General features: G+C 38.5%; 1 protein-coding gene across 2 annotated transcripts in view; it reads left to right on the top strand.

Annotated features, from left to right (window-relative positions):
• The window catches only part of SPATA6 (spermatogenesis associated 6), a 47,299-nt gene extending 22,462 nt beyond the window's left edge, over positions 1 to 24,837 (top strand). For both annotated transcript variants that reach the window (XM_064516187.1, XM_026103875.2), the window contains exons 10-13: positions 1,317 to 1,495; positions 11,002 to 11,101; positions 14,910 to 14,998; positions 18,709 to 24,837. In XM_064516187.1, coding sequence (XP_064372257.1) covers positions 1,317 to 1,495; positions 11,002 to 11,101; positions 14,910 to 14,998; positions 18,709 to 18,889 — 549 coding nt within the window. In that variant the 3' untranslated portion in view covers positions 18,890 to 24,837. The remainder of the gene's footprint in view (positions 1 to 1,316; positions 1,496 to 11,001; positions 11,102 to 14,909; positions 14,999 to 18,708) is intronic.
• Positions 24,838 to 27,722: the final 2,885 nt, after the last annotated feature.

The raw sequence follows: 27,722 nt of genomic DNA, 5'->3' as shown, positions 1-27,722 counted from the left end.
AAAAGCAATGATACAGGGAGGATGAAGGAAGGGGAATTAAAAGGATAAACTTTGCTACACATTAAACACACTTTTGTCAGCTTCTCAGTTTTTACTATGTAGGATTGCCGTTTGATGTACCATGTGAATTTAATATGTTTTGCCACCTCTGGGTTGTTCTGTGGTTTTAACTGAGAAATTGTAAAGAAAATAGAAAATTTCTACTAAATATTTTTTAAATGGCTATTTTAATTAAGATCTTTTTTCTTCCCCTCTAAATGTGGAAGTAGATAATAGCAGCAGTCATTGTTTGGAGCATGCAGATAGCTGAGCTATAGATTAGTTAATTCAACATCTTCCTGGTGCCCCTAAGCACTGCTGATTCCAAGAAAGTCAAGGCAGAGAAAAAACATATCTTTTTGTTGCCAAAATACTATACAGGTTTAAACTAGATTTAGTTAGCATTGTGTAGTTTCAGAGGACCTGAGAATTGCTCATAGTGAAATGTAACTGTTAATGGGAAATAACTGTTGAGTTTAATAAAACAACCAATATTTTCACTGGCTTTTGTCGAAGTTTGTCTAACTATCAGATTATGTTTGAATGGTCTTTAATTGTGTAACTAACATCAAATACCTCTTAAAAAGTTGTGATGGGGTGTATTTGCCCTACATGGCTGTAGCCTGGAAAGGGTTAATGAACATCCTGATTTGTTTCTCTCGATTTGGGAAACAGCTGCTGTAAAAGTCCCCCTGTCGGGTAGAATGAGGTAACCCAGGGAGATGTTTCAATGGTACAGGTTAAGAGGATCTGTGAAAGGAGGAAAAGTGGAAACCTCGTATAGTGAAGAGTAAGTAGAAAATGAATAGCTTGCCCTGAGTTTTCCCTGGAAGAAGGGCAAGTGATGGGAAACAGAAGTCTAAGGACAAGGGGTCCTAAGCTGAGGAGAGGTCTGAGGTGTGTGTTGTGTAGGCTCTCAGGTGTCGTTCTGAGCCTCTGAGGGTCCTGGAAGTGGTGAACATTTAAGCTGTGCAGGCAGAAAAGGCAATAAAAGGGCTGTTGTGCTAGACTTTGCCATAAGATGATGTGTCAGATACTAACAGAACCCTTTGACACTTGTTGATTGGATTCATTGGGCCAGAAACAGTTTCTGGAGTTTTAGAGCAGGGCTCTTCAGAGAAATTTGGGTCCATATTATGGACCTCAGGACCTCAGGAAGCAGATATTCTTGCATTTATGGGTAACCTGTATCCTTTAAATTTACAAAAATAAAAACCTGCAAAGTATGCATCTTCATATGCATATTAAACTTCAGCAAGGCTTACTTTTTTTTACAGGTAAAATCTACTCATGGAAAAGACTTTGATAGTTCTTCTGATGTCTGTAATGAGCATGTGATCTCGGGTCTACTGAACAGACAGTCCAATTCTGCTGGTTCGTTAATGTGTTCAGCACCTTCCGCACTTCATAAACATTCCTTAAGCTCTGTGCTAAGTCGATCTTCTCTAAGGGAAAGGTAATGACTTGTTTTTGTTCTTTGTGAAATTCTGGACTTATTAATGAGAGCAGATAATAGTATTTGCATGGCTGTAGGTTGTATGTTTGGAGGCATGCAGGCTGAGGAGAATGAGAATTTTTCCCCAACAACTGTCCTGTCATTTGACTTGTCCTCAGGAGCTGTGTTTTTGACCACCTCCCTACTTAATGAATGCAATCCAAATAATATGGCAATGAAAAGAATGTTTGACGTCTGTGTTGCTAGTTCTCTGTAAAACAATGAAGCCCCAAATTTCAAGCATCCCATGTCCATCACATCTCTAAAACAGAATACTTAAATAGCCACTCTGTCAGAAGGGATTAAAATATCAGGATCGTAAATACAGATAGATAAATATATATACGAAGTAGACTATTCTGGAGGTATTTGGAAACCTTTCTTTCTGACTATTGTTCAGCTTAGTGTTTGTAAGCATATACTTGTGGCTGTGCTGTAGTAAGATGTGTGGTTAGAGTGTGTAACATGCTTGGACTAGCTTTAGTCTAGTCAATGTATCATTTCTCAATCTCTTTGCTTTATAGGCATCCTAAGAAATTTTTCAGTTGAAGTGTGGGCCCCCACAGCCATTCTGCTTGCATTAATTGCTGTGTTTAGATGTCTTTTATCAGTGGTCCTCCACTGATCCCAGTGGGTTTGGGGTGGGAGCAGCATCTAATATCCCTTAGTTCAGTGGATTTCAATCCATGGGCTAGTATTTGGGCAAGCCTAGCAGTTCCAGTGTCTCATGAGGGTGGGTTGGAAGAAATATTGAAAGAAGAAACAGATTTTCCATGCCAAAGTCCTCCAGCCCTCCAAGGAGAGAGAGTATGCCCTACCTCTTGTTGAGTAGAATGTGTCCTTGGTGCACACTGCTCCTACTGTACTTTCCGTTCAGTTAGTTTCTAGAGGGCTTTCTGGGAGTAGAAAGGCTTAAACTTTGAGTACAAAACTGGACCTGAATAACCAAATACCTAACATAATTGGGAGAAGCTGAGCATCAAACTGATGGCCTGCCCTAAGTACGGAAATGTTTCTCCGAGGCCTTGCTTGGAGGTGTACTTTGGTGGCTAGTTCGTACTCATTCCAGGCTCTTTCTTCCCTGATGCCACTAGTACCCCAGTTAGTGAAAGCTTGCAGGGTACATTTTATAGCTCAGGCACAGCCTAATGTGTAGCTTCTTTTTCAGAATAGAAAAATTGTCTTAGTTTTCTCTTCAAAAAGAAAAATGACAGATGGCAGGTGGGGACTAAATTTTTAATACTCATAAAGACCAAGTTGCTTTTTCTTTTAACATCTTCCTCTGCTTGAAAACATGCTTGCTTGTCGTTCTGTGTAATAATATTTCTTGTGAAATGTAATGCAGAGATTAGGATGTATCTGGGGTTTGGAGGAGATTTCTTGTCATGTTTTCTACCTCCCCACTCTCTTCTGACATTGTCTGTTCATTAGTTACCCATGTCTGGGGAAGAGGTATTCCAACGGTCATTTTTATCCTTCATTCTGTGGTATGAATCTTTTTTCAGCCAGAACGTTTCTTTTTTTTTTCTTTCTTTCTTTTAAAATGGATTGTATTTAGAGCTGACAGGATCCCTTATATTGATAGCAGGAATGTCTTGTGTGTTGTGAGCTGCTGTTATATGCATAGTAATTTAGTCATCTGCCAGTTAATCTTGAAATCATCTGAATGTTCTTGCTCTTTCTCTTTACTAGCCCCTCTCCAGAAGTGATTTGTGATCTTGTGAAATTATGCTTTTTTTTCTTAGTAGAACAAATGTTCTCAGCTCTTTAGAGATGTGACATCTTTTTTATATTAAAGATGTAAGCATTTACTTTTGTCATCAGAAAAATTCCAAAATAAGGAAGTAAAGGGCACAGTCTAATAAATTTGATCTGTATGTTTGTACTACTGAAAAAACGACGGCTTTAGTTGCCTCTATACTGAGAATTATAGTTGGAATGACAAACATGGATCAGAGGTCAATATTTGGAAATGCATGCAAATGCTGCTGTTCAGATCATATAAATGCAGAGAAAATCAGTACTACTGAAAGTATAACAATGTTAGTGTATTTGCAAGAGTACAGAGCCTTATCTTGCAGTGATTTGCTTGTTATTTTCTCCACTTTATTTTGAATTACAAAGATAAAGAGCTTTGCATATCCAGGCAGATTTTTAATGCTAATCAACCAGAGTCAAAAGAAAACTTCACTCTCCCTCCCCCACCCCCCCGCCTTTAGTTCCCTTTTTTCCTTTTTAAAAAAAAAGTAATGTGAACTGTCTGCCTTCATGAGAGTTCTTCCCCAGAGCCCTGCTGAAGAGTTGGTAAGCCACTGCAATACCTTTCAGTGGTGTAGAAGATGCCGTCTTGCATAAGTCCTCTGAGCCCTTTTGCATCCTTTTTAGCAGTTTCCAGTCCCTTTCTGCCAGCCTGCTAGAGAGGCCACGAATCAATCCTCTGCCCTTTTCCACTGGGTTTGAGTCAAAAGCAGAGCTGTAAATAGGCTTACTGTTAGGACAAGGTAACAAAGTTTTGAATGTTTATTTTACATTTTATTTTTGGGTTTTTCATTATTTAGGTCACGTGAGGAAGGTCTGTGTTGCAAACTAACACTAGACATAGTGATGTGGCTGGACCACTTCCCATTTTGAATCTAGCTCTTATGCAGTGCAGTGGTAAAGGCACACTCTTTAGTTCCTGCCTGTGATGTCTGGGTGTTAAATCAGCGCAGTTAAAATGTTCCTTAGGCCTGGTTGGTTGGTTGTCCATAGGCAAGTATCTTTTATACTTTGAGAAAGAGCATTAGGGTTGAAGTCTCTCTGCTGTGCTGCAGGAAAACAAAATTCAAGTCCAGCTCTTGCTTTCTCAGCGCATGTACATCTTCATGTGCTCCTAGAATATAGTGTTTGTTCCTGGGGATTTGTAAGCTAAGCCTTCCTTGTGGTATTGAAACCTGAAGCAAAATACCAAGCTGAAGTCATTATTTTGTAAAGAAAAGGTGAAACAGTGAAGTGAATTCTTTAAGCTAATGACAGAAGTTCTCCAAATGGAGCTATTTGCTGGCACAAGAGAAATGCTTTTCTCAAGAGATTACAACAATCGTAGTAGTATTTGGCCATTTTTTATTATGTTGAGAGGCAAAGCTACTTCTCATACATTGGGGATCAAGGGATTCTTTTTTCCTACTCTGAACATGGCAGGCTTTTGTTTTTGTTTTTTATTATTGATCTGAAGAGTAATCACTCCCAGAGTGAAGTCCCTCTTGATGTCTTTTTGATGTTTTCCTGGTGGTACTACTGCAATGTAGTCTCATCTACAACAAAATTTAACAAAAATCCTGACCTCTGTTTGAAGTAAGACAGAGGTTACCCGTCTGGATCAGATACCCTTCTGTAACATTCCTGTATTGTTTTACTACCATCTTTCTGTCATATCTTTCTCCAAGTACTAGGAGAATGTCAGCATAAAGGTAGCTGTTACTAGTAAAAGATTAGCTCCTGTGTGAAGCCCTTGAAAATTCAAGTCATCAGAAGCTTTGGCTTCAGTGATCTTGCAGTGTTACCCCAGGATATTGGGTTTTGGTTTTGTGACGTAGCAATATCTAACCCAAAAGTAATTCAACTAATATTTTAGAAGGTGGAATGCATCCTAGGATAGGGCTTGTTCTACTTCTGTGAGAATATACAGTTAAGTTTTGAGAGCCTTCTACTAGGAAGTAGAGCACTGAAAAATTTAGCAGGCTTTTTAGAAAATAGCTTGCTCTAGGGAGAGACTGCAACTAGGTTTCCTGCCTGATTCTAACTGTTTAAAAACTAATTATTTCTGAACTTTGGGAACTGAATTTTGGTACTAAGGTTGCTCTTGAGTCTTTGGGGTTTGTTATCTGTGTCACCTCTTGGGGAAGTTTACTTATTTTGCATTTGCTAAGTTGGCCTCTGGAATCAGCCCTTGAAGATCACCTATTTCATATCATATTCTACCAGGACTAAGCAGCACATAAGCCTTGCTTCGTATTTTTGACCAACTTCTACATTATTTGTCATCTTTGACCAACTTCTGTATTATTTGTCATCTAATTGCTTGATTTTGCTGCAGCAGGGAGGTAAATTTGAAAGTAATTATTGTCAAAATTATTTTGTATATCAATGGGAGAATTCATTCAGAAATTCAGAGAAGATGCAATAATGGAAAAGCTTCCAGAGAAGATAAGAAAGTGTAGCCCATTTATGACATAAACAAGCTAACGATGTAGTTACAGAATGTCTTGAGAGCTGCTTTGTCGGAGGATGGCTCAGCTTGAGTACTGGGCCTTCTCTGAAATCTCAGAAGTTGTCCGCTACTTGGATTTCACTTTATACCTGAGGATAATTTATTCTTTGATTCTACTTAGGAAGCAGATGGTGGTTCGTAAAAGGACCCTTTTGAACTCCTCAGTCTTCCTTTTCATTCTCCTTGCCCCCATTCCAAGGGCTAGATAGGAAGCTTAGTGTAGGGCAAAGAGTATTTACTAATTTAAACTCTTCTCTGAATGTGTCTCTAGTGCTTCAGGGCCTAGCTGTAAGCAGGCCTTTTGAAAGTAAGAGAAACTATTTAGAAAGGATGAGGTATTTTTACTTTTTTTTTTATGTCTTACTGAAGAGAGAGAGCAATTGGGTACATAACTAAGCTGCCAGCTACTGCTTCCAAATGTTCAGACTGTCATGCTATGACTGTTAAAATCATGCCTTGTCTGTGCGTGATTTTCTCCTTCATATTAGTATCGTGGTATAGTGAAAGCCATATACTTTCTCCACTGCAAATATTGAAAGAATGTAAAGATTTTTATGTTGGCATATTTTTATTACAATTCAGAAACTAGTATGTACCAATATAGTCTCTAAAACAATTTTGCACTGGTAAAGCTGTATCTATGCCAAGGTTTATTGCTGTCAGTCCTTAAAAAAAAAAAAAAAAAAAAAAACACTAAACAAAATTGTATTCTGTACTATATAGAAAAGTAAAACTCTTAATTGTATCCCAGCCTTTCTTTTTTTTGTGCCTCTATGTATACCGATATATACTGAGAATACATTCCATCTTAGTAAATTACCACTTCATGTCCTTTTAAATGAGAATAAAGTACCTTCTCCACTTAATGTGAATGCTGGATAAATGCCCACTTGGATATAAAATCTGTAACTTCTTTTTCAATTTCAGAATTAAATATGTTCATTTTTTTGAGAATCTCTCTTACTCCATGTGTAAGTTTTTGTAGACTGTTTTTCAGGTTATACTTAGCTTAAGAGTTATTTCTTTCTCTCTCTTCCCCTTCCTCCCAATTACAGTAGTAGCGTTCTCTCCAATTGTGAATCTGGTACTACAGTACTTCATTGATTTCTGTCCTCTGATAGTTTGTCCTTGTATGTGGTTTTGCGCAGCGTGAAGTCTGTGTCTTTGAAGCTGATGAATTCTTCATGTAGGCCACATGCACAGAGTTGTTCGCAAGGCTGGGAGGTGCGATGGTGGGGGAAGGGGTCAAAATAGGCACTGCAAATATTCTGCAGTAGACTTTTGCATTAATTCTACTGATATAAAAAGTATTAGTTGCTGCTACTGCAATGTGATATTAACATTTTGGCTATGTGCAAGTGTGTGACTGGATTGTCTGACATTTGAAAATTCCTATTTGTTACAGCTTTAAAGTTTGCAAGCTGCTGTTTGACTGGAATGTATGGGTAGATGTATCCTCTGTTTGTATTTGTAATGGACTATTTCATCCTAATGGATAAAATTATACATGAAAATAATTTTAATCTTCAGCACAGGATCTAGACTGTGCTTGACTCTTTTCCCATCAAGGTAGATGTTGTCTGTATGACCTTAAAAAAAATCCTTATCTCATAAAAGAAAATAAATGCCTTTAGTCACATTACAAGGGAAAATGGTTCTGTTTCCTTGATCGTACTCGACACAACATCTTTGAAATTAATCTTGAGAAGTTCTCTGATTGATCTGGCTTTTTCTAGGTCACTGAGCTATATTTCCAAAGTGTTTATACAATCTATTGGAATCAATAAACAATTTAAACTGATGTAACTGCAGAATGCTTGCAAGTCCCAGGGAAAATTGGAAGTATGACAAAGAATACAGCTGTAGAAGTTTATTTTGTTTATCAGGACAAACAGTCATTGAAATGAAATGACTTTCCTTTCAACACTGCAATACAATACTGACACCTTAATCACATATATAAGTAGCTAGTTGCTTTAAAAACACATTATTGGCAAATGAAAACCCCTTATTTGTAGATTAAGAAGCTGTGCTCTAAAGCCTATTTTATAAAATATCTCCAATACAAGAGTGAGCATATCATGAAATGGTTTCACTTCAGATTACGGGTTTATATTTCAGGCATCATTTTATTTTAGATTGAGTTTTGTTTGGTGTAAATATTAACATTATGACTTAGAATGTGGATTAGACTTTATAGTCATTACTAAAATTAGACAATAACGATACTAGCAACACTAATTAAAAAGAAGCTGATGCTGTTTTAATCTTACTTAAGGTTTTGATTTCTCTCTCTCTCTCTCTCTCTCTCTCTCTCTCTTTTTTGTACATTAAGTTTGGGAGATGTGCGAGTGGCTAACATTTCTTATACCACAGCGCACACTAGTGGATTGATTAATAAAATCACCTGAAGAAAGAAACGCCTAATAGTTCTTGAATTAAATACTTAAATCTTCTTCTTGCAGACATAGCCATGTCTTCTATAATTGAATACAATAGCAAGCTGGGTTTTCTTTTTCCTAAAAGCAAACACATTTATCTCCAAGGATATTTGTAAATTTAAGTTTAATAGCAATGATCTGAAATCTTACATATGAATTTCATAAAATTTATTTCCCAAAGGCAATCTCTTCTAACTTCTGTTCTCACTGCCAGTAACCTGGATGTTGGAAGAACAGCAGCTGCTGTATAAATAAGAAAATGCCAAGCTTTCACTGGTATCTTTTTATTTGTTAAATGGGAAATGACCCACGATTACTGCGTCTGGAATGTAGGTTTTTAAACATGCATTGCAGAGGTTCTTTAATATTAGTGCTTGTAAATGCTAATGTGAAGTTGTAAGATGTCAGTACTGCTCCAACCCCTTTCCCCTTACCTCTCTTCTTTTTTTATAAATTGTTTTTGACCTCTGCCTGATCTGATTCATTCTAAGCAGGGTGTTTTATCAAGACAGCAGGTTTTTATTCAGCACACTGCTAGTGATACAGTGCATGCATTGTAATGCAGTATATCATATGGGTTCAGCTGTATTAGGGAAATGAATGCTCCTGCCTGCTTAAGTTTCTTAGACTTCTACCTTTTTAATGGCAACTCTTCCCCTTCCTCCCCCTCCCCCCAAATTCACAAAGTACTTTCTTTTAGAAAAAGTTATTTGAGTGTTTTTAACCTAACAGGTTTTTAGATTCTAGTATGCAAAAGAACTGAATAACATGGATTTTTCATTCATGCTGCTGGGTTTGAAATGAGTTGTAAATATTCAGGATACTAATATCAATGTCCTTGTAGCCAACTTTGTGAAAATCCTTGCCTGGTATGCAGTGATGGCACAAAGATAAACAATGCTAAATGTAATTAGAAATATGGAAAATACATCCCCCTATAGGTTGTATGATTCATCCCTCCAATATTGTGTGATTTCCTGGCACCGTTTCATGGAAAAAAAAGTAGAAGCATTTGGAAATGGATGATTTGATCTAAGAAAACCTGTAGATTGGCTGAAAATATTGGGGCTGTTCAGAACAAAAGTAGATTTTGGGAGAGGTAAGCAATAAGGAATAAGTTTAAATAAGTTAAGTAGATACAGGAAAACAGAAGAAACTTGCTCTATCTTTTTCTCTGATAGAAGTAATGATACAAAAGACTAGGAGGTGCTCCCAGCCCTGTCTGCAACCATTAAGGCAGCCTGGCACTTCTCATTTTCAAGATCCCGTTTTTGGTTACTTATAACTTTACCAGGTTTCTTGTTTTGGACTGACACTTTGTATGTGCACTTGCTTTGTACCTTCTGTAAGGAGCTGTGTTGTTTTGGCCAAAATTGCTAAAAGTCTGATGAAGGTGAACTAAGCCTGTTGCACTCATGTTGGGATTGGAGAGAGAGAGAGAGACTGGATAATGCAAGGAGGGAATGTGACAAAGGGTGATGGTAGCCAGGGGAGAGAAAAGGGCAGAAGGGCTTACGGTCTCTCAAACCTGTCCAGAGCCCAGTGCAGAATCTCAGGATTGAGTCATGAATTTTCTCTGCCGCATCAAATTTGTGAAGCCAACTAACAAAGCATGTTTCTGTTCCTGTGCTTCTAGTCCTCCCAGAGCAGCGCAGCCTGGCACTGCTGCTAGCTGCTCTTCCATTAGCTCAAATTGCAGAGGTCTGCAGCAGATCTATGGCTTGCAGTCCTGCTGATGGCCCGTTTTCACGTGAGCATGATAACATGTCAGGAGTTACTATTTTCTTGGTGCTCTTCAGGTTAGGAAACAGTGTAAATGAAACTAGCGTTGCAAAGTCATGTCCTCAAAGGTTAGGAAACCCTGAAAAGAAGATACACAATCTTGATTTGGTGTCTTGTTTCTGTGATTGTGATGAAATGTTTTTTTACACAACCTCATACCTGTTCTCCAGTGAATTCTTGCTTTGCCTTAATCTTGCACATTTTTAATAATAAATTTTTGAGCATACTAAAATATGGAGGTTGATGTGTAAATGATCCTATCCTTAAAATCTTATCCGCCTCCCTTAATAGTCTGAGAGTAACTATTGACATGAAACTTCTGCCAGCTTCTGAGCTTACTGAGATGGATGAGGGTTTTTTTCTGAGTAAACTGGAAAAAATGTACTACAAAACATGAAAATATAAATCCAAAGTTTTTCAGTCACTCGTATCAAGCAAGCTACCTTGTTTTTAACATAAAAGGGCAACTTAAAATTCACTTCTGTCTTGTGAAATTTGCGGTACTTTCATGTTTACGAATGATTGTGAATCTGCAGTTCTCAAACTCCATGGGTTTTCCAATTTGCACATGTTGGGGGTATCTTCCTGATGGTTTAGCCCAGTGGAAATTATTTCATCTGTGTAATACTTCCTTTAAAAAGAGAAAAATGCAACCTGATTACTGGGAATAGAATAATTGCATAGCCTTTCTATTCTGTAGGGACAATACAAACATTACAGAAATATTACTGAGTTACAAAATCATCAATGTTTTCTCTGCTTTGTATCTTCTGTTGGGATTGTGAATGCATATTGTTTATGCGTGGTTTTGAAATATTTCTTTAGTTGTACTCCAGAGGAGAAAAAGAATCAAATCAAAACATTGTATATGTTCCAAATAGAAGGAAGTAATGCTTTTGATTCCAACTTTTTTTCAGTTATGAAGAATGCATGTTGGAGCTTTTTAACAAGGAACTCTTTCTTCTGTTGGTTTATTTTCCCTCTTCCTCTTTCAGATTTAACTCTGGTTGGCCTACACCAGCAAATGGAGATGAGATCCATAAACGAGTGAAAAATATTTTAAGGACACACAGTGCTAGACAGCGTCTAATATTTGTAAGTTTGACTGCAAACTAACTCCTTTTTCTTTTTTTTACAAGATGATTGAGGAAGAGAATTTTGCCTAGAGACTTGGTTTTATTACATTTTTGTATTTCAAGGCAGCCTTGAATGTAGAAATCTGGATTCGGTATATAGGCTGAACTGTTTCACACTGATTTTGATAGCCTCCGTATGCAGCCTTTGTGGACAGGTGGTATGGGTAACCCTCTCATGGGGTGTTGAAGATGATTAAATTATTTTTTAAATTTGCATCCCCTGCTTTCAGTTTAAGGAAAAAAAATACATTACTGATCTGTAGAACATCAAGGGCATAACAGGTTGTGCAGCTGCACATCACCAGCTGCTGGTGTCCAGCTGTTTGTAGAGCTAATATTATTCTTCAAATGTGTGCTTTTTTTTTCTTAATTACCTGGCTTTCAATGAGCAGAGCTCTTTCTCTAATGAGATTGTGCCCTGGATCAGAACATTTTGTCCTTGAGTCTGATGGAATTCTGAAGTGCAGTTTTAGTCAGATAACCATTTTTGTTACTGTGATTCTAAGAATCCCAGTTGTGTCACAGGATCTCCCTGGGCAAAGTGTTGCACAAACTGAATGACAGGATTGTCCGTCTGCAAAGAACTTAGGTTCTTATGCATGAGATGAAGTAAAAGAGAGGTAAGATGAAAGGGTATAAGAATTAGAGTAGGTAAGGTAAAGAGCTCTGATGAAGTTATTGTTTTTGCTGGAAATCTAACAGGCTGATGTTACTGATCAGTTAGAAGAGACACAAGTGTCTCAGTGGAGAAAGACATCCTATTTGCTTCAGTTTCTCATCTTGGAAAAGGAGTGTTGACAGAAATCCACTTTCAAATTTTGCTGCAATTTTAAGTTACTACTGCTGCCAGCGGCCCATCTTATCCCCCTGGCAGAGTATACTGTGTCTGTGGGAAGTGTGACAGAGCTGTGTGAGCCCTGGGCTCCTTGCTTCCCGCTTCAGCACAGGGCAGGTAGGTGTAACGCTAATATGCTTGAATATGAACTGTGCCGTTTGGGATGCAGTGACTCCAGTGGCTACAGTAAGCCCGTGGCAGAGGGCTGAGGCAGAAAATGAAGGTTCTTGTTTTAATCCACTGCTGAAAGTTGTACTGAAGAATATCTGTCTTGGCCCTGAAATCTCGACACCCCACCATTGCCACCAAATTTAGCCATCCTGGGCAGCTCCTTGTGTCACCTGTAGGCACTCAATCTGTTCATTTTCTTGTTTTCTATCAAGTCTTTATTTTTAGCTTAGTTTTTGTGTGTTCTTTTTGTTTTGAACCCTGAAAAGCCTTTCCTCATGCGTGTTAAGACTGTGAAATGGTACATGTTGTACCTCCCTGAGTTTTTATACAAATGTTATAATCTCTTGTGAGCTGCTGCCTGTGAAATAGAAGATGCCTATCATATTCTTGTGTTTCAGCTACTCCGAAATAGGTACAAATCTTGTCAAATACTCCTGTGATGTTTCAATCAACTTAGGATAGCAGGCTGAAATTTATGACAGTCCAGCACCTATATGTAATGAAAGTTTACGCTGTGCAAACTATCTCCAGTGGTCCTTGACTACTTTCTTTGAACAGTAGACCATGACTTTATGATAAAAGATTTACTAGTTTGTTAGGAGAGCTGAATGACTGGTTACACTGTCTCTCTAGATAGTTGGAAAAACTATGACTATTAAATATGTTAATGGTTAAAAGAGAACTCCATTGCTTTCTTCTTTTGGTATTTTATTAATTTTATTTTTAAACATCACTTAAAGCAACTCTTGGAATGAAGTCTTATGCTACTCTAGAATGACTTACACATGCTGGTATTCACTTCGTGCCGCAATATTGCACAAATGAACACCAATTTGGAAGTATGGTGTTAGATTCTTAAAACATGGTGCTCTCTATCGGCTTTCTGTTAGCACACGTGGTCACTTCCAGTGTTGAACACATGGTGAATACACACAGGGATTAATAATTAAAAGTGAAGCTTTTCTGATTCCCTTTCTGCCAGAAAACCTCATGTGTCTGCCCTGAAAAATCCAGACATCAGGGTATTGGATAGGATTTTTGGATCTTTAATTACAGATTAGGTCAGAAGAATATTAGAAAAGCACCATTTTTCTAGGTCTGTTTTCTTCCACTGAGCAAAAGGAATGGCAGGATATTACAGAAAAGTCTCACAGTGTTTAATTATCATGTACTGCTAACTTGTGAAAGCTGTGATAATAGCAGCTGACCTGTTAAACAAACAAAAAAAAGTCAGACGCGCTTGCATTGAGCACTGTAAAGTACACCAGGATTGTATTGTGCTTCCCCAGAAGGTCTGAAGTCTAGGCTGCGCAGTTAGTGGGTGAGTGAGGTAAACAGGTCGTCTTCAAAGTGAGGGAATAGTAAAGCAAGCGCGCTGGCAATTTGATGAGAAAAGATTTTGGCTCCAGTCTGGATCCTCTTCCAGACTTTGAAAGGTTTAAAAGTATCTCTTATTCTGTTTTATTCCAATGAGCCTAATGCTAAATAACCATTCCCAGAAGCATCCAGCTGTGTTTTTCAGAACTTCGTTTCCATAGTGCTCTGTAAAAATAGTGCGACTGGAACTGTGCTGCAGATTCCTTAGGGTGTCCACTGTAGCTTTCCACTATGATGTTTTGACAGTATCATAATGTTTCCATCTTTTTCTGCTTTCCAGAACATAATTTGCCTCTGGCAAATACTGCAGAGTTTTATTTACCACTGTACCCCATTTCCTCTACTCAGTGCTTTATAGCCTGTGACTGCTGAAGGAAGAGAGTTTTCCTGTTTACAAACACACTTATTACCTTGTATTTCACCACAATAAATTGTGTTAGGTTTTCCCTCATCCATACTCCTGCCATTCAGCTTGCTCTGCATCTTATTGCCATCTGCCATTATATTTATTGTCTTCTCTCCCAGTTCTTTGTTAACAGCAAGTGTGATTATTTTTACTGCAGTCTCTTTTTCCAGTTCGTACTTAACATATCATGAAAGTAGCAATTGGCTCCTGCTGAAAGCATCACTTAGTATCTCACCTGTTAAGTAGTGCCTTTGTTCTTCAGTGTAGAGTAAACCTGGTCATATATGGATGGAAATCCTACCATCCTGTCTCAGGTGAGCCACTGGCTCACTTCAGAAGAGGTATTTTTTTTATTTCTTACCTCAAAGAGTAACTGAAGGTTAATTAATGTCTAGATGACATTTGGAAGATAAGATTGCTTTGTAGCAGCTCCTAAGAATAACATTAGGTATGTCACAGATATTTTTGATAGCTGGATAAGCATGTTCTCAACCCTGTATGTGGAATGGAAATATTTAGATGTTAGAATGCTACTGTCTTGTAAAGTGCCTTACGTGGGTAATGGGAGCTCGTTGTGAAAAGCTAAGGAATCATGGAAGTATGGGGTTCTTTTACCCCTCTTCTACAAGACACAAAAGTAAGGTGGTGAGCAGAGAGTTTCGTAGCATTTATGCCACATGTTTGTTGGTGATTACTGAGGCTTATGTTGTCTGCATAGTTCTTTAGATCTACGATGCCAAGAAATTCTTTCCAGTTTATTACCTGAAAATTATTAGCTGCATTTTGGTGAACTTAATTAAAAGTGTTCATAAATGGCATTTGGTTCATTACACTTTCTCCCTTTCTCCCCCAAGAAGTGTAAGCACTTTAATAGTCTTTTACTAAATAGAAAGAAAGTATTTTTGAAATGGTATCATTATAATCAGAAACCAAGGTAATGAGAATTTGATTTCTGTTTCTTATTTTGTTTTGTTTTAGGATGAGAGTAACTCATCAAAAGAAGACTTGACTAAAACAGGAGAGTTTTCACATAAAGCATCCTTATCTGCGAGTGAACTGCAGAAGAGGTATGGAGTTTTTCTCTGGCTAGTACAGAACTGTCATATTCATGGTATTCCCCTTTAAATTTAGCTAAAAATTTCACTTCCTATCTTGAGCTGTGTAATATATTGCATGGGGAAAAGGCTTCTGTAGGAGTTAGTCCTACCAAGCTTCTTCACCTAAAAGCAAAATACAGTTAATTATCATTATGCCTTTCATGCTGTTTGGCACTGTGTCAGTATAATCTTCATAAAACCCTGATTTTGGAACTGGACTTAGTCATAAAAAAATGATCTCTGGGTGGTAGTTCTTGGGTTTTCTTCAGACCAGCTAGAGACCAAATGTAACTTCAAAAAAAAAAAACCATTTGGCTATCCTTTCTAAATTATGGAAGTGCAAAAATAAGTTTAAATTTGTTTAGTAATTTGGCTTTTTTTCAAAGGACATGCCTGGAAAAGAGAAAGCATCTTAAAAAATAAAACAAAAACATAGACTACATGTTAGAGATTCAGCATGCAGTATTTCGTCAGAGATCTTGAAAACCTGAGATCCTGTCTGGTTTATATAGGTGAATTATTGTGTGTATTCTTCAGATGCATGATTAGGGTTTCATTCTAATATTTTACTTAAGATGTACTGTTTGATTTGATTTTGACACCTCCTGTAGTAGAAGTGGATCACTGTTGAGGGTCTCTATGTATGCACACCGTGTTTTGTAGAATGTTTTGGGTGCTTGTTGGAGGAATGATGTTAAGTAATGTAAAACATAGTTGGATTGTATGGCTTTTCTGGTTTTGGTTATATTAAGAGAAAAATCGTAGAACTACGGCACTAAAATTGAGACTGCTTGACTTTAAAAGGTTTTATTTTGATAATTAAATGTGACACAATATTTTGTAACAATGGCCTCATGAATCACCACTGTATAGCACTGAAAGGAGCATAATTCAGAAAGGTCTAAAAAGTTCTTTTTTTTTCCTCTCTCTCTCTCTCTCTGTTTTTTACTCTTATAATTTGTAGATACCTTTAGACAAGGTATCTAATAAAATGATTCTTAGATTTTCATACTTGCATGAATTTGTTGCTCAAGTAGTTAGCATTTCTCTACCTATGTTCACTCCTGTGTGCTTTGCTACTTTGTACTTTGTCCTGACAGCCACTGCAAGTAAAATGTGTAGGGGGTGTTTGTGAGAGAGAAGGTGCAAGTTTTTGTTCTGGGGCAGCTTTAGGACTTTGAGATTGATGCTGAAACTGAAGGCCATGAGAAAAGAAGAAACAAATCTTAATACTGTAGCATCAAGAGATGAGGGGTTATGAAATGTGGCACTCAAGTTGGGAAAGGACAGTTCCTGGGTTTAGAGGCTGACAGCACTAATCCCACTCACGAAAGGGAGAGACACCTAAGGACTCAAGGACAGTCTGACTGCCGAGTGTTTGCCACAGTGCTCATAAACAAGATACAAGGACAGCGACAGAGTTCAGAGAAGGACATGGTACTGTCGACCAAATGTTGGCAGTAAAGTAGATGATTGAAAACCACTGGGAGTAAGGAAGAGGTCCATGTTTTGTGAAATATTTAGTATATGACTCAGAAAAGAACTTCTGGGACTCCTAAAGGAGATGTATGAGGGAACAAAAGCATATGACAGGTATTTCAGAGCAGGGAGTTGCGTGCAGAAATCCTGCTGTTAATATGATTTGTGAGTGTAATTCCCAGATTGCTTAGCTCAGATTCAGATGGTTTCCAGTTGAGACAGGCGAGGGACTCTTCCCTAGCTTGGCTGTATCTTTGTCCACACCAGTGCTATGTATCTCATGTGCAAGGACTGACTAATGGAAATACACAAAAAGATAATGAAGCTTATGTCTTTTAAGTCTTTGTCAGAAACAGAATAAGGAATTTGCAAAAGTTACTGTTATTCTTCGATACTTTCCTCCAACTGCAGTTAAGGTTGCTGCATTTGGGTTTTCTCTAAGTGGATAAGCTTTTAGTAGAAGAAAGTGCAAGCATAAGGCTGACTATAGGAAATAGATTCTGAAGAAAAGTATGTCAGAGCTGTTTGTGAAATTGTATACAAACATCCCTCCTAGTGCACTGCTTATTTGTTGGACTAAGAAGGCTCTATCAGAAGTGAGGTGATACGAGCTGTCAAAAGAAAGCAGAAGTTTAGTTCAGTTGTTGACGGCCTCCAGTGTATTGACTTGTCTACATTTAACCTAGGCCTGTGTAACTTCCTGTTAATTTTGCTGTTATGTTTCTTTGTGCCCAAACTGTAGGGCACTGTTCACTGTGTCTAGGATGATAAACAGGGTTAAATTTTCTTCATGCTCTTGACTGAACTAAAATGTTGGGGTTTGACTTTTCCAAAAGTGTGAAGGTGACCTTTCTCCATCTTTAATTTTGAAAGCTCATATAGATTTTGCTGCTGTTGTTTCATATGGTAGAGATTGGCGTCACTATAGTATTTGAATATAAGAAATCTAAGTGCAAAAGCTGTTCCTCGTTCTGTTTTCTATGGGACAGTGGAGACTTAGAAATGTGAATTTGAAAAACTGTCCGTACATCTTTCTCTTCTTCCCTCCCATTTTACCTTCTTAAAGGGAAAACCTGAATAAGTTTTGCTGTAGCTAGCTAAAAGTGTATTTGTGAGTGTTTTCATGGAAGGATTCTTTCAATTTTTTCACATGAGTTTGCTGATATTAACTTGAGGACAAAGCTTTAACAACTGCTTTGACCATACCAGATTAATAGATGGTATGTATATAATAAAATATAAAACTTGCCTGTGAAATGTAATCCATTTCCTAGGTGAAGATGGCCACCAGTAAGTTTCATGTTTCCAGTTTATTTTCCCAGACTGAGAGCCTTCTCAAAAGGCTGAGGATAGCTCAGTCCTAATTTTTAAGTGTCTCAAGCTCTGAGCAGGTGTGAAAGATGTCACCTCAGTAGTCATTTTTGCTTATGAATTTTGATCTAGTTTCATGTTTTATTATAGGAAAATGGCTCATTTCATTATTTAACAAAATGCTTTGTTTCAAAGGTTCAAGAGAATGCAAACAGCTAAGAAGTTTAGGTATACATACTTCCAATTTGTCGGTGTTTCATAACGATTTTAAAAGAATAAACTTTGCTTCATAGATCTAAGAAATAATAATCTCTCAAAGCAACTGAAATATGTGAATATATTTGTGTTTAGTATTAAAACAGTGACACACAAGATGGGGTGGGAAACGAACACTTGATTGCCGTTATATCATAATGTATTCGATAGAATACTTAATCCAAGATGCTTCCGATAGAACACTTTACAGCTGCATCCACAGTAATTTAATATATCTCAGATAGATTGTCTTCATATTGAAATAACTGCTTGTGGTTACATTTTGACCTTCAAATGACACAAAAATCCTACTGTGTTTCTGTTGCGTAGGCTCAGTGCCTAGTCACACTGCATATCAAAATACAGCAAAATGACTGCATGCTATTTGAAAATTAATTCTCTTTCTATTTAGGAGGTATTATCAAGTGCACTTGGTTACATGGGGGAGAATTTGTGTGAATGAATAACATGGGGCTCACGTTTCTTAGAAGTAGCTGCAGTGCAGCTTTTATTTCTATTTGTGAAAGGTAATCTGTGGTTAGCAGCTTTGCTTTGGATTTCTGCTGTTTTTGTGCTCTGACTCCTCTTACTTCTCTTGATTTGATGATTATTGCTTTGCTTCTTTGTGTTAACAGTTCACCGGTACAGCACAGTGCCACTGTTCACTTGGATAATGGTGAATATTGGTCCAGTCATGCAGCTGTATACAAAGGGAAGCCTCACAGAGCGATCTTTGAAGACAGTCTCGAGAAAATATACAGAAACATGTACCGAAAAGCTTCTGGCACTGTTTCGGACCAAAAAACCCCCTCCTGATAGCATTTTGCCTGGAAATGCACAGTATACAATGTTCATATTTTTAATGAAAACTATTTTTATGTAACAAATATTTGTACTCTATTTTTAAGGTGTAATTATGCTTGGACAGGATTACTGAGCAATGGGGTTTGGGGCCTGGGTTGCCAAATGGGGAACTACTTAAAAACAAACAAAAACTAAGCCTCTTCCTAATTTATCAAGCGGTGTTACTCCTTTCAGACTATCAGAAGATAGTCATTTGAAGACTAATAGGTCTGCCGGACATTCTTGTCTGACATCGAGTCAGGTTTCAGCTGCAGCCAACTTTTTAAAAAATCATTATAACTATTTAGTAACATAAATAGAATTGGTTGAAAAAGTAATATGTCTTAGTGTTCAGAGAGGCAGTCTAAAGGGGAAGGGTGAAGGTGTGTTTTGATATAAAAGCGTCTGCTTTGGGAAAGAGGGAATTGTTTTTTAGAAAATTGCCTTTGGATTATTTTTTTTGAGAAAGGCAGAAGAAAAAAGCCCATACTGACCTATAGACATGCTTTCAAAACGTTTTCAAGCACCTTTAGTAACAAACTTTCTAATACTGTCAAATTTTAAAAGAAACCTGCCCAACCCAGCAGTCTTTTTATCAGGAGAAAGTTCTTCTTCACATACCTGTGCACTTGAAAGTTTCCAGGTTCTCTTGAATGCAGCCATGACATTTGCCAACATACTTGTAATTTAAAAAATACGAATAAGAAAAGGGCGAGGAGGGGGTAGGCCTGGAGCTAGTCAGCAAGCTCATATACCCAGTTCAGGCCTTCTGAAGTCCCTGCATCACCATCCCACCTAATTTGGAGCCTATCCTTACCAGCCTGCTGGGATCCTGTTGGAAGAAATTGCATCCTTTTTGCTAAAGGCCACCAAATGTTCATCAGCAGTTCAATGCTTTCCCAAGAGACGGAACCTTTTCAGCTTTGCATTGAACAGATCCCACATTAACAGACCGGGGCAAATTGCCCATCTATTGAAAAACCGAATGTTTTAAAAGGGCAAGAGTGTCCATCTCCTGCTTCTTTTTAAAATGGGGAAAAAACAAATGCATATTCTGGCTCTTTCCCTGACTGAGAGAACAGATTCAGTTACACTGATGCCATTTTACCTGTTACGATTGGATAAAGGATAAAGCTAGCAGTACAGATGGCAGAACATATGACTGTAACCTGCCAGCATGCCTAGATAAACAAAAAGTTGGTCTACTCTGCCTTCCATCCTTTAACGCTGAGACAACATAATTGATTTGAGAAAGCAGTTGGTGAGCAATTATGCTAGTGGGAAAGCACGTTGAAAGGCTGTGTGCTTCTGTTTCAGGAAAGGGGACTCTCAGAGGAAGTGTCTTGCATATAGACATTTCTATTCCTTGTAACAGTTAAACCAGTTGAAGTGGATTAACACTGATAACTTCCTGTCCCTGATGCCATTTAGCACGTTAGTGCTTTCAAAGGGCATTAGTTGTTCAGTCTTATGCTATAGATAAGTGTTGAGTCACTCTATTGAGAAGTAGTACACTTTTTTTTTTTCTTCAGAAGTGAAAAGTAAAACTGTCCATGCTGTGTCACCAAAGGATGGTGGCCATGGAGTGTTACAGCACCAGTACCTGGTATTCATCCATTACCCTGTTCCTGTGAGCCTGTATTAGTCCATAAAGGAATATTTTCTTTCTTCTTGCTGCCAAGGAATATAGGTATACATAGACTGGCCCTAAATAGGCAGAGCGCATTCTGAGAGACTCTTTCCAAACTTTTGGTTTAAAATGAATCTACTGAAATCTGAAAGTTGCAGTGGTTTCCCCATATGTGTTGGAGTCTTCGAGATTTGCTGTTCTTCTCATGGCATCCTATAGTCTTCATTCAATATTCTCTGTATTTGGCTTCCTTAGTGTCATAGCTTGGTAAAAGTTAGCGTAGTCAGAAGGTTGGCTGCTCCCCTTTGGCCAAATCTCAGTCTGCTGCAAAGAAGTACTGTTCAGTTTACCCTTCCCTGGCACTCCAGCATTGCAGATTTCCATCCCTGCTAGTTCAATGGGTAGGAAGGCCTGAATGCTCAAGCTCTTTGTGTGGATGACCCAGGGACACAAGTTGCCAAGAGATCAAGAAAGAAGGAGGGGACGAAGAAGACTGGAGGCCAGTGTGAAAAAACAGGGTAATGTTTTGGAGGGGCCAGAGGAATGGCTGGGGTATGTTTCATTCTGTTCCTTTAACTAAAGAAGGGAAACATATGGTAAATATGGCAACCTTTGTTTTTTACATCAAAGGGTCTTTTAATCTGTATTTCATACAGGGACTCAATGGGAGAAAAAGAAAGTGTCATACCTTTTTGACTAGTATGAATATTCTCACGTTGTAGCCTTCGTATGCAGCGTAACAACAAATGAAGCAGATAGACTGTAAGTGTCTTTGGCCCTGATCTGACTGCTAAGGGAGATGGTGTATATGAAGTCTTTCTGAATCAGCTGCTGCAGAATATGTGTTTCTCTCTTGGGTCAGTCATTCCACAGCTTATATGCTGCGATAGAGGAAAAACATGCTCTTTTCCAAGCACTGTGCTGGAAATCTGTTTTGGTTAATGGAAAACTTTTCTATGAAATGTGACTGAAGACCCAAATTACTCCGATATGTCCACAAAATCTGCAAGCCACTTAGTTTTTGAAAGCTTTTGGCCCTTTCCCTGTTTGCTCAGCTAGCTCTCCTATTAATATGCATACAGCTCAAGTGCACTGAACGCTGCTGCTCCTTTGCTACTGCAGTGTGTGATAAGTATAGGTTCAGGCAGTGAACCAACATAGTAATAAACTGTAATTGTTTAGTGCACCTTGCTTTCTAATACAATTTAAATCCCTTCTATCAAATGCAAATTTCTAGGTTCCTGAGTAGAGCTTTAAATAGCTTTTTCTACGTTCATTCCTTATCTTTTGTCATCCACAAAGTGGTCCGTTAGTGACAGTGGGATGGCATAATTCCACCATCATCATTTTACCTACTAAAGGAAAGCTACCTACTCAAATCTAGAAATAATGGGCTAGATTAAGAGAGAATTAGTGTTTTTCTATCAAGTCTGTCTCTTCCTCCTGCCCTCCCCAGGTTATTACAACCCATGAGTGTTCTTGCCAAATGTTATGGCTTCCAGTGTTGCTTGCGGTATGCAATATAGTCAGAACAGTATTTTAATCTTTTTCGTTTTAACAAGTCAGAGTCCTCTTAATTTGCTCCCTTCCCCCTTTGCTACAAGTAACTTTGTATAGTTCAGGATCTTGGGATGACTTTGCACAAATTAGCTAGCTGTGTACGAGCGTGCCGGATCCTCTGCTAAATTGTAGTTGCTTTGGAAATCACTCAGTCTGGGACCTATTGCAGATTTAAAAAATATCAAGATCTTTAATGATTTGCCTTATCTAAGTTTTCAGCTAAGAAGAGGGAAGCTTAAACTGGTCAACTAGGGGCAAGAGGCATAGGAATGGATAGAGTAGTGGGAACAGGTAGCAATAAGATGGGTGTTTAACCCCCAAATCAGCTTTGAAGCCCCAAGCCCCCCCAAAGCAGCTCAGAACATGATGAGGGCTGTTATCTAGACGGTGTATCACATGTGTGAATTTTGCTGTTGCTTAGGGGTTTGCCAGAAATGGTGAGAGGAGAAAGAAGTCTGCCCATAAGGGTTGGTAACCTGTGGGGGGTTTTTTGTTTTGTTTTTTTTGTAAAATAACAGACTTTTAGCTCTGCTCAGTATTAAGTAGTCTGTGCTAAACTCGCTGTCATTGTAACCTCAGCTGTAAAATGGGGAGTTTGTGCTCTGAAGCTTAATTAAATGACTGTACAGTGCTTTGGGATCCTGAGGTGAATGTCGTTAGAGAAATTATTTTATTTTGTGGCAGCCTGGCTGAAAAGTCCCATCTTCAGGTTACTAGAAAGGTTTTATTTCAGTTTTCCCAGTTTTATTATGTTTTAATCGAGCAACTATCAAACAAGTCTTAATCTTATCAAGATATACGTCTATTAACTGTAAGAGACTCTGCTGAGAAAAAGAAGGAACTGCTTTCTGCCTGCTCTTTTAGGAGCTAATCTTTACAATGGGTATCCTGCTCAGCTTACATCTCCTGGATGATGTAGGTTCTTCATATTCATAATGATTGCTCTCATGATATCTTTTTTGAATGCAAGTTCTGTTTTTATCATCATGATGTCTTAATGCTTTCTACTATGTGTACTAACCAGCACTATTAACATCTATCAGATCATTTGTTCTCATCCTCTCCCCAGCGGTGGGGGGTGCAGTAGTGTGCAATAACTTGACAGTGGAAAACTTTGTGCTGTGCCATAGGTTTATCAAAGAAAGTTGGAAAGAATCTCCACCTTTTCAGTCCGTGTGCAAAGTATAGTCTATTATTATACTATTCTGGTCTTCCTAATTCTTAGACTTGAAGGTATTTGCAAACATTTGTTTTCTGAAACACTGAACTATGCAACAAAATTAGCCCTTTAGCAGTGGCCACTTAATTGTATAAGTCATGTAATGTGGAATCTCTGGGTCATGTAAAAGCCAGCCATGATGTTAATCGCTTGCCTGGTTACAAAATGCTCATTATCAGGATGCTGGAGAATATCTCAAGAGATTTGTTTAGGAATGAAGGAATTTGGGGAAACTTTTTATCAGTGACATTTAGGAAAAGCCATTTAGCTTCTTGATGCCAGTTGAAGCTAAGAGTGAACAGCACGTCTGTGAATGATTTCAATGAGCTACCTCACTGACAAAAGTGATGCCTGGTTTAGGCAATGGTCCCTGGTAGCAGCAGTCTTTGCCTGGTTCTTTTGAGTTTCCACAAACTGGTGTTGTGGGAAGTGATCAAGAATGTTTAATAGTTCCAGTTTCTTTTATGCAATAGAATATTGAACAGAAACCTCATTGCACTGGTTTCTACTACTTTGTCCATGGAATTCAAAACATCTTTAGTCAAAACTCTTAAAGGTGAGGCTATAGCTCCTTTTGTTAATGATGTTGGCTTAATTTCACCCATTTGACCAAAGATGTGCAGTTTGTTTCGTGTGCTTGTCTTGAGAGAGAAATTCTCTGAAGTGCAGCGATAATTTGTCTGGATGACAACATGGAGGAATTGCAATCCTTCTGTTTGTGTGATCAATGTGGAGATTGTGCTTTTCCTCCTTGTGTATTTCCACTCGGTTCTGCGTGATTGCTTTTGACTCTGCAGAGAGCTCTCTGCAGGCTGAGATGTGGTGATCTGAGCCTTCTCTCCTCTTCAAGTGAAGGAGTTCGCTGTTGCAAAACAAGGTCCCTTTTAGTTCATCAGAATTTACTGATCCTAAGGATAGAGCACAATTTCTTTTTTTCCTGTGGTCAGACATTTGTGTGATCCTGATACCGCTGAATGGAGATTGCTTTATATGAAGTGGGGTGAGAGGTGGAGAGCAGGGGTAGGTTTCATCTGTGAGCAGTTCGGTGCATGGCTTTCCATGTTTTATGCATTTACATACCATGAATTGTGGGTGTGTAAAACAGTCAGTGAAACTTATAAATATGTGTTTAAGTAACAAAAGCACCATTTACGTTACTGAACTGTGGTGAATTCTAATGCTTATATTTGTATTGTTAAACTGACTTGAAGTTTTGGATGTTGAGCTAATTGTGTAATTATAAAGACTGTAGCTGTATGAACTGTTTCATTCAGTACCCCAGTAGTAAACAATTGCTAAGAGGTTGCTTTCCCTGCCTGCCTTGTTTTCACCACAGTCATCTAGTGTTTACATACATTTTAGCCACTGTGCCGTTTTTGAAGGCTTTATTTGTCTCATTTACGTTTTTGGTTTGGATAATACTTAAATATGAAATCCATCTGTGAAACATATTGTATATTCACGTTGAGGGGTAAAACCAGTTTTTAATTAAAATTTTATACAGCACTTGTATTTCACTTTGTCCTGTTTTATTATGAAACACTTCAATCTTCTTCCTAAAACACATATGTCTTGTGCGTTTCAAGATGTTCCTTGTTGCTCATGCAGAACCGGTTTCTGAGCTCTGTCAGCAGAGTGCCATATGTTCTGGGGTTCATTTAGCTTCTCTGGCGTTTGTGTAGGCAGCATATTGGATGTAATGCAGCTAAGCTCAACTCCATTCTTTTCTTTGTAAACTTGTCAGGAGATGAAATAAGCAGGGAGAAGAAAACAGTGAATAATACTAGAGTGATTTGAATTATCAATAAGTTATGCTAAGCTGGCCAGTCAAAATTAAGGCTTTTTATGTACTTGAGGATTTTCTTTAATTGTGGCTTATGCATAGCCTATAAAATGACGCATCCCTCAATGCCACCCAGCATTGCACCCAAAATGAGCGACTGAGGTATAACCCACATGATTTGGAGATGACAGGCATGATAAGTGCTCTTAATTTTGCACTGTTCCACTATTTTTAAATATAAAAATGTGAGTTATGGGAGATGTGAGTGCGAAGGAATTGTACTCCTCTTTGTTGTCTTCTGGCTTCGTGAAAAATAATTCTCCCCTTTTAAATGCCTGGTGCTGAGGAGGGAGAAGTCCTTCATCATCATGAGCCTCATGGTGCCCTCCTGTTAAGAAAAATGGCTTTTTTGTTATCTGATCAATCCATTCCTGTTCCTTCCCTGCACCCCATAATCTTGACCATGAACCAATAGGTGCCTTCAGTTTTTAATATACTGCCAGTTTGTGGGAACACAGCCCATGGCTGTTTATTGATAGTAGTCATATTGCCAGATACTGATCTTATCCTCTGAAAGCTGACTATGACAAAGAGGACCAAAGTATTTCTGTGATTTTGTAAGTAGAGCTATTAAAAAAAAAAAAAAAAAAAAAAAAAGCTCACTAGCAAAACAACTATTTCCCTCTTGCTGAGGCATGAGGCTGGAGGGAAAGGGCTCAAGTGGCTGCTTGAAATGAGTGCTTGGAGGAGTGGGGAGGGAAAGGTTTGCAATTCTGACCTAATGTACCCCAGGGTTGGTAGAAATAACCAACTGGAATGACATGAGTGTAAACCTGGTTGAAGTGACAGGCAGATCAACTCCTGGGATTCTATTTACATATGTTTAAAACAAACAAAAAAGCTGCCTTTGTTCCCTAGGAGAATCTATTTACTTGGCATGCAGCTCTTGTATAAGCTGGAACTTCTTTCGTAGAAGATGTAGAAACAAAGCAACTGACATTTCTGCTTTGATGTGAGGCTGAAGCTAAGATTTGATTCTGAAATATGAAAGTAAGCTGAAACTACCTCCAATTTAAGGCTTTTCTTTCTTTTTTTTTTTTTTAATGACCGTAAAAGTTTTGCTAAGTTTTTTTTTCCCCTCCCCTTAGGGACCAAAAGAAATTATAACAGTAATCTTACTTATAGCTGTAAGTCTATAGAGACAGTGGCTGTAGGTTAATGAAAAATTGACACTGCTACTTGCCTGTGCTTCCAGCAGAATTTTTTTTTCTTCAAACTGATGTGAACTATTGCACTGCGTGAGTTGGTTATGAGTCTCACATATTAAATTGAATGCTTCTTTTGTGGAAGCTGCAGTAGCAAGTCACAGCTGAATGTTTTGAACAACATTTCTGTTTTGAACAAATGCAACAGAAAATATGGGTTTTTTTAATGGTTACTGTGATGCCTTCTTCCCACCCCATCACCCCACTCAAAAAAAGAGCCCGCTTTCTTAGACTAAACCAGAAAGTGGCCCGAGGAATCACCCCCTAATGGTCTCTAGCTGCAGTACTGTATCTTGAGTGCTGTTAACCCACTCCCATGTCAGTCAAGAGCAAAAAGAGACAGCACCATAGAGCAACAATTGAGTACTGCAAGTGGAGCTGCTGTAATATTTTGCATACACTTATATACTATTATGTACACTTACGCATGCTCCTCCTTGGGTGGCACTAGGACACCTTGGGGGAACATCCTGGGGTTTGCAGAGCTTTGTGGAAGTGCACTCTCTAGGAATATTTCTGCGGACAGCTTGCTTCTCATTTCTGGGAATAGTGTTCAGAAATGGCACAAATTCAGCAGCTCAGGCTGACTTGGTTCATACTCTGACATCTTAATATCTCTGCTTGTTGTCCTTGGCATGATGGTGCCATCTGGTCTTGCTTGGACAGCTTATCTGTAATATTGCACAGCATGACATTTTGGTTTTTGCTTATGAAATCTTGGTCTGTGCTTGAATGGCACAAGAGATCCACTGATACCTTGGTGCTAGCTTTGACCAGATGGCACCTGCTGGAATAACATCATCCCATGTACAAATGGCTGTGATGGAGATGGACAAGCAGAGGTGCTGGAAATTGCATTTGAGCCAACGGGAAGGCAGGCAGGCAGGCAGGCTACCTCAGGCATTATATGTGAATTCTAGTCAGGATGTAGAGAGTCGCTGGACATCCAGAGACTGCCCCACTCCCTTGAAGAGCTTTACATCTATAACAGACAGTTCCTGGTGGGAGGAGCTATTTTAGGACAGAAGCATTCTTCATCTCTTCTGGAAGAGTTTCAAGGCTTATTGGGCCAGGAGAAGGCTGAGAAGATATATGACTTTGTGGGTTGGGGTACACCTGAGAAAAGGCAGAGTTGTGTGCTTGCTTGTCCTTGCTGCTGTCATAATTCATACATTTTATCTAGCCAGTGTTTCAGATGAAATGTGCTGAGCTGATGATCTGTCCTCCTGAGGCAGAGAACATGAATCCCTTCTGTACTGTGATTTGGCTTAGTAGCAGAGATGGAGGCTGCTCCCCACCAGCCACTTCCAACTCCGTGGATGTTACCACCTCACAGCCTTCGCTCTGAG

The sequence above is a fragment of the Dromaius novaehollandiae genome, chromosome 8 (genome assembly GCF_036370855.1).
Source record: "Dromaius novaehollandiae isolate bDroNov1 chromosome 8, bDroNov1.hap1, whole genome shotgun sequence".
Lineage (NCBI taxonomy): Eukaryota > Metazoa > Chordata > Aves > Casuariiformes > Dromaiidae > Dromaius > Dromaius novaehollandiae.
The sequence above is the reverse complement of the archived record's forward strand: the minus strand, read 5'-3'. Positions and strand labels throughout refer to the sequence as shown.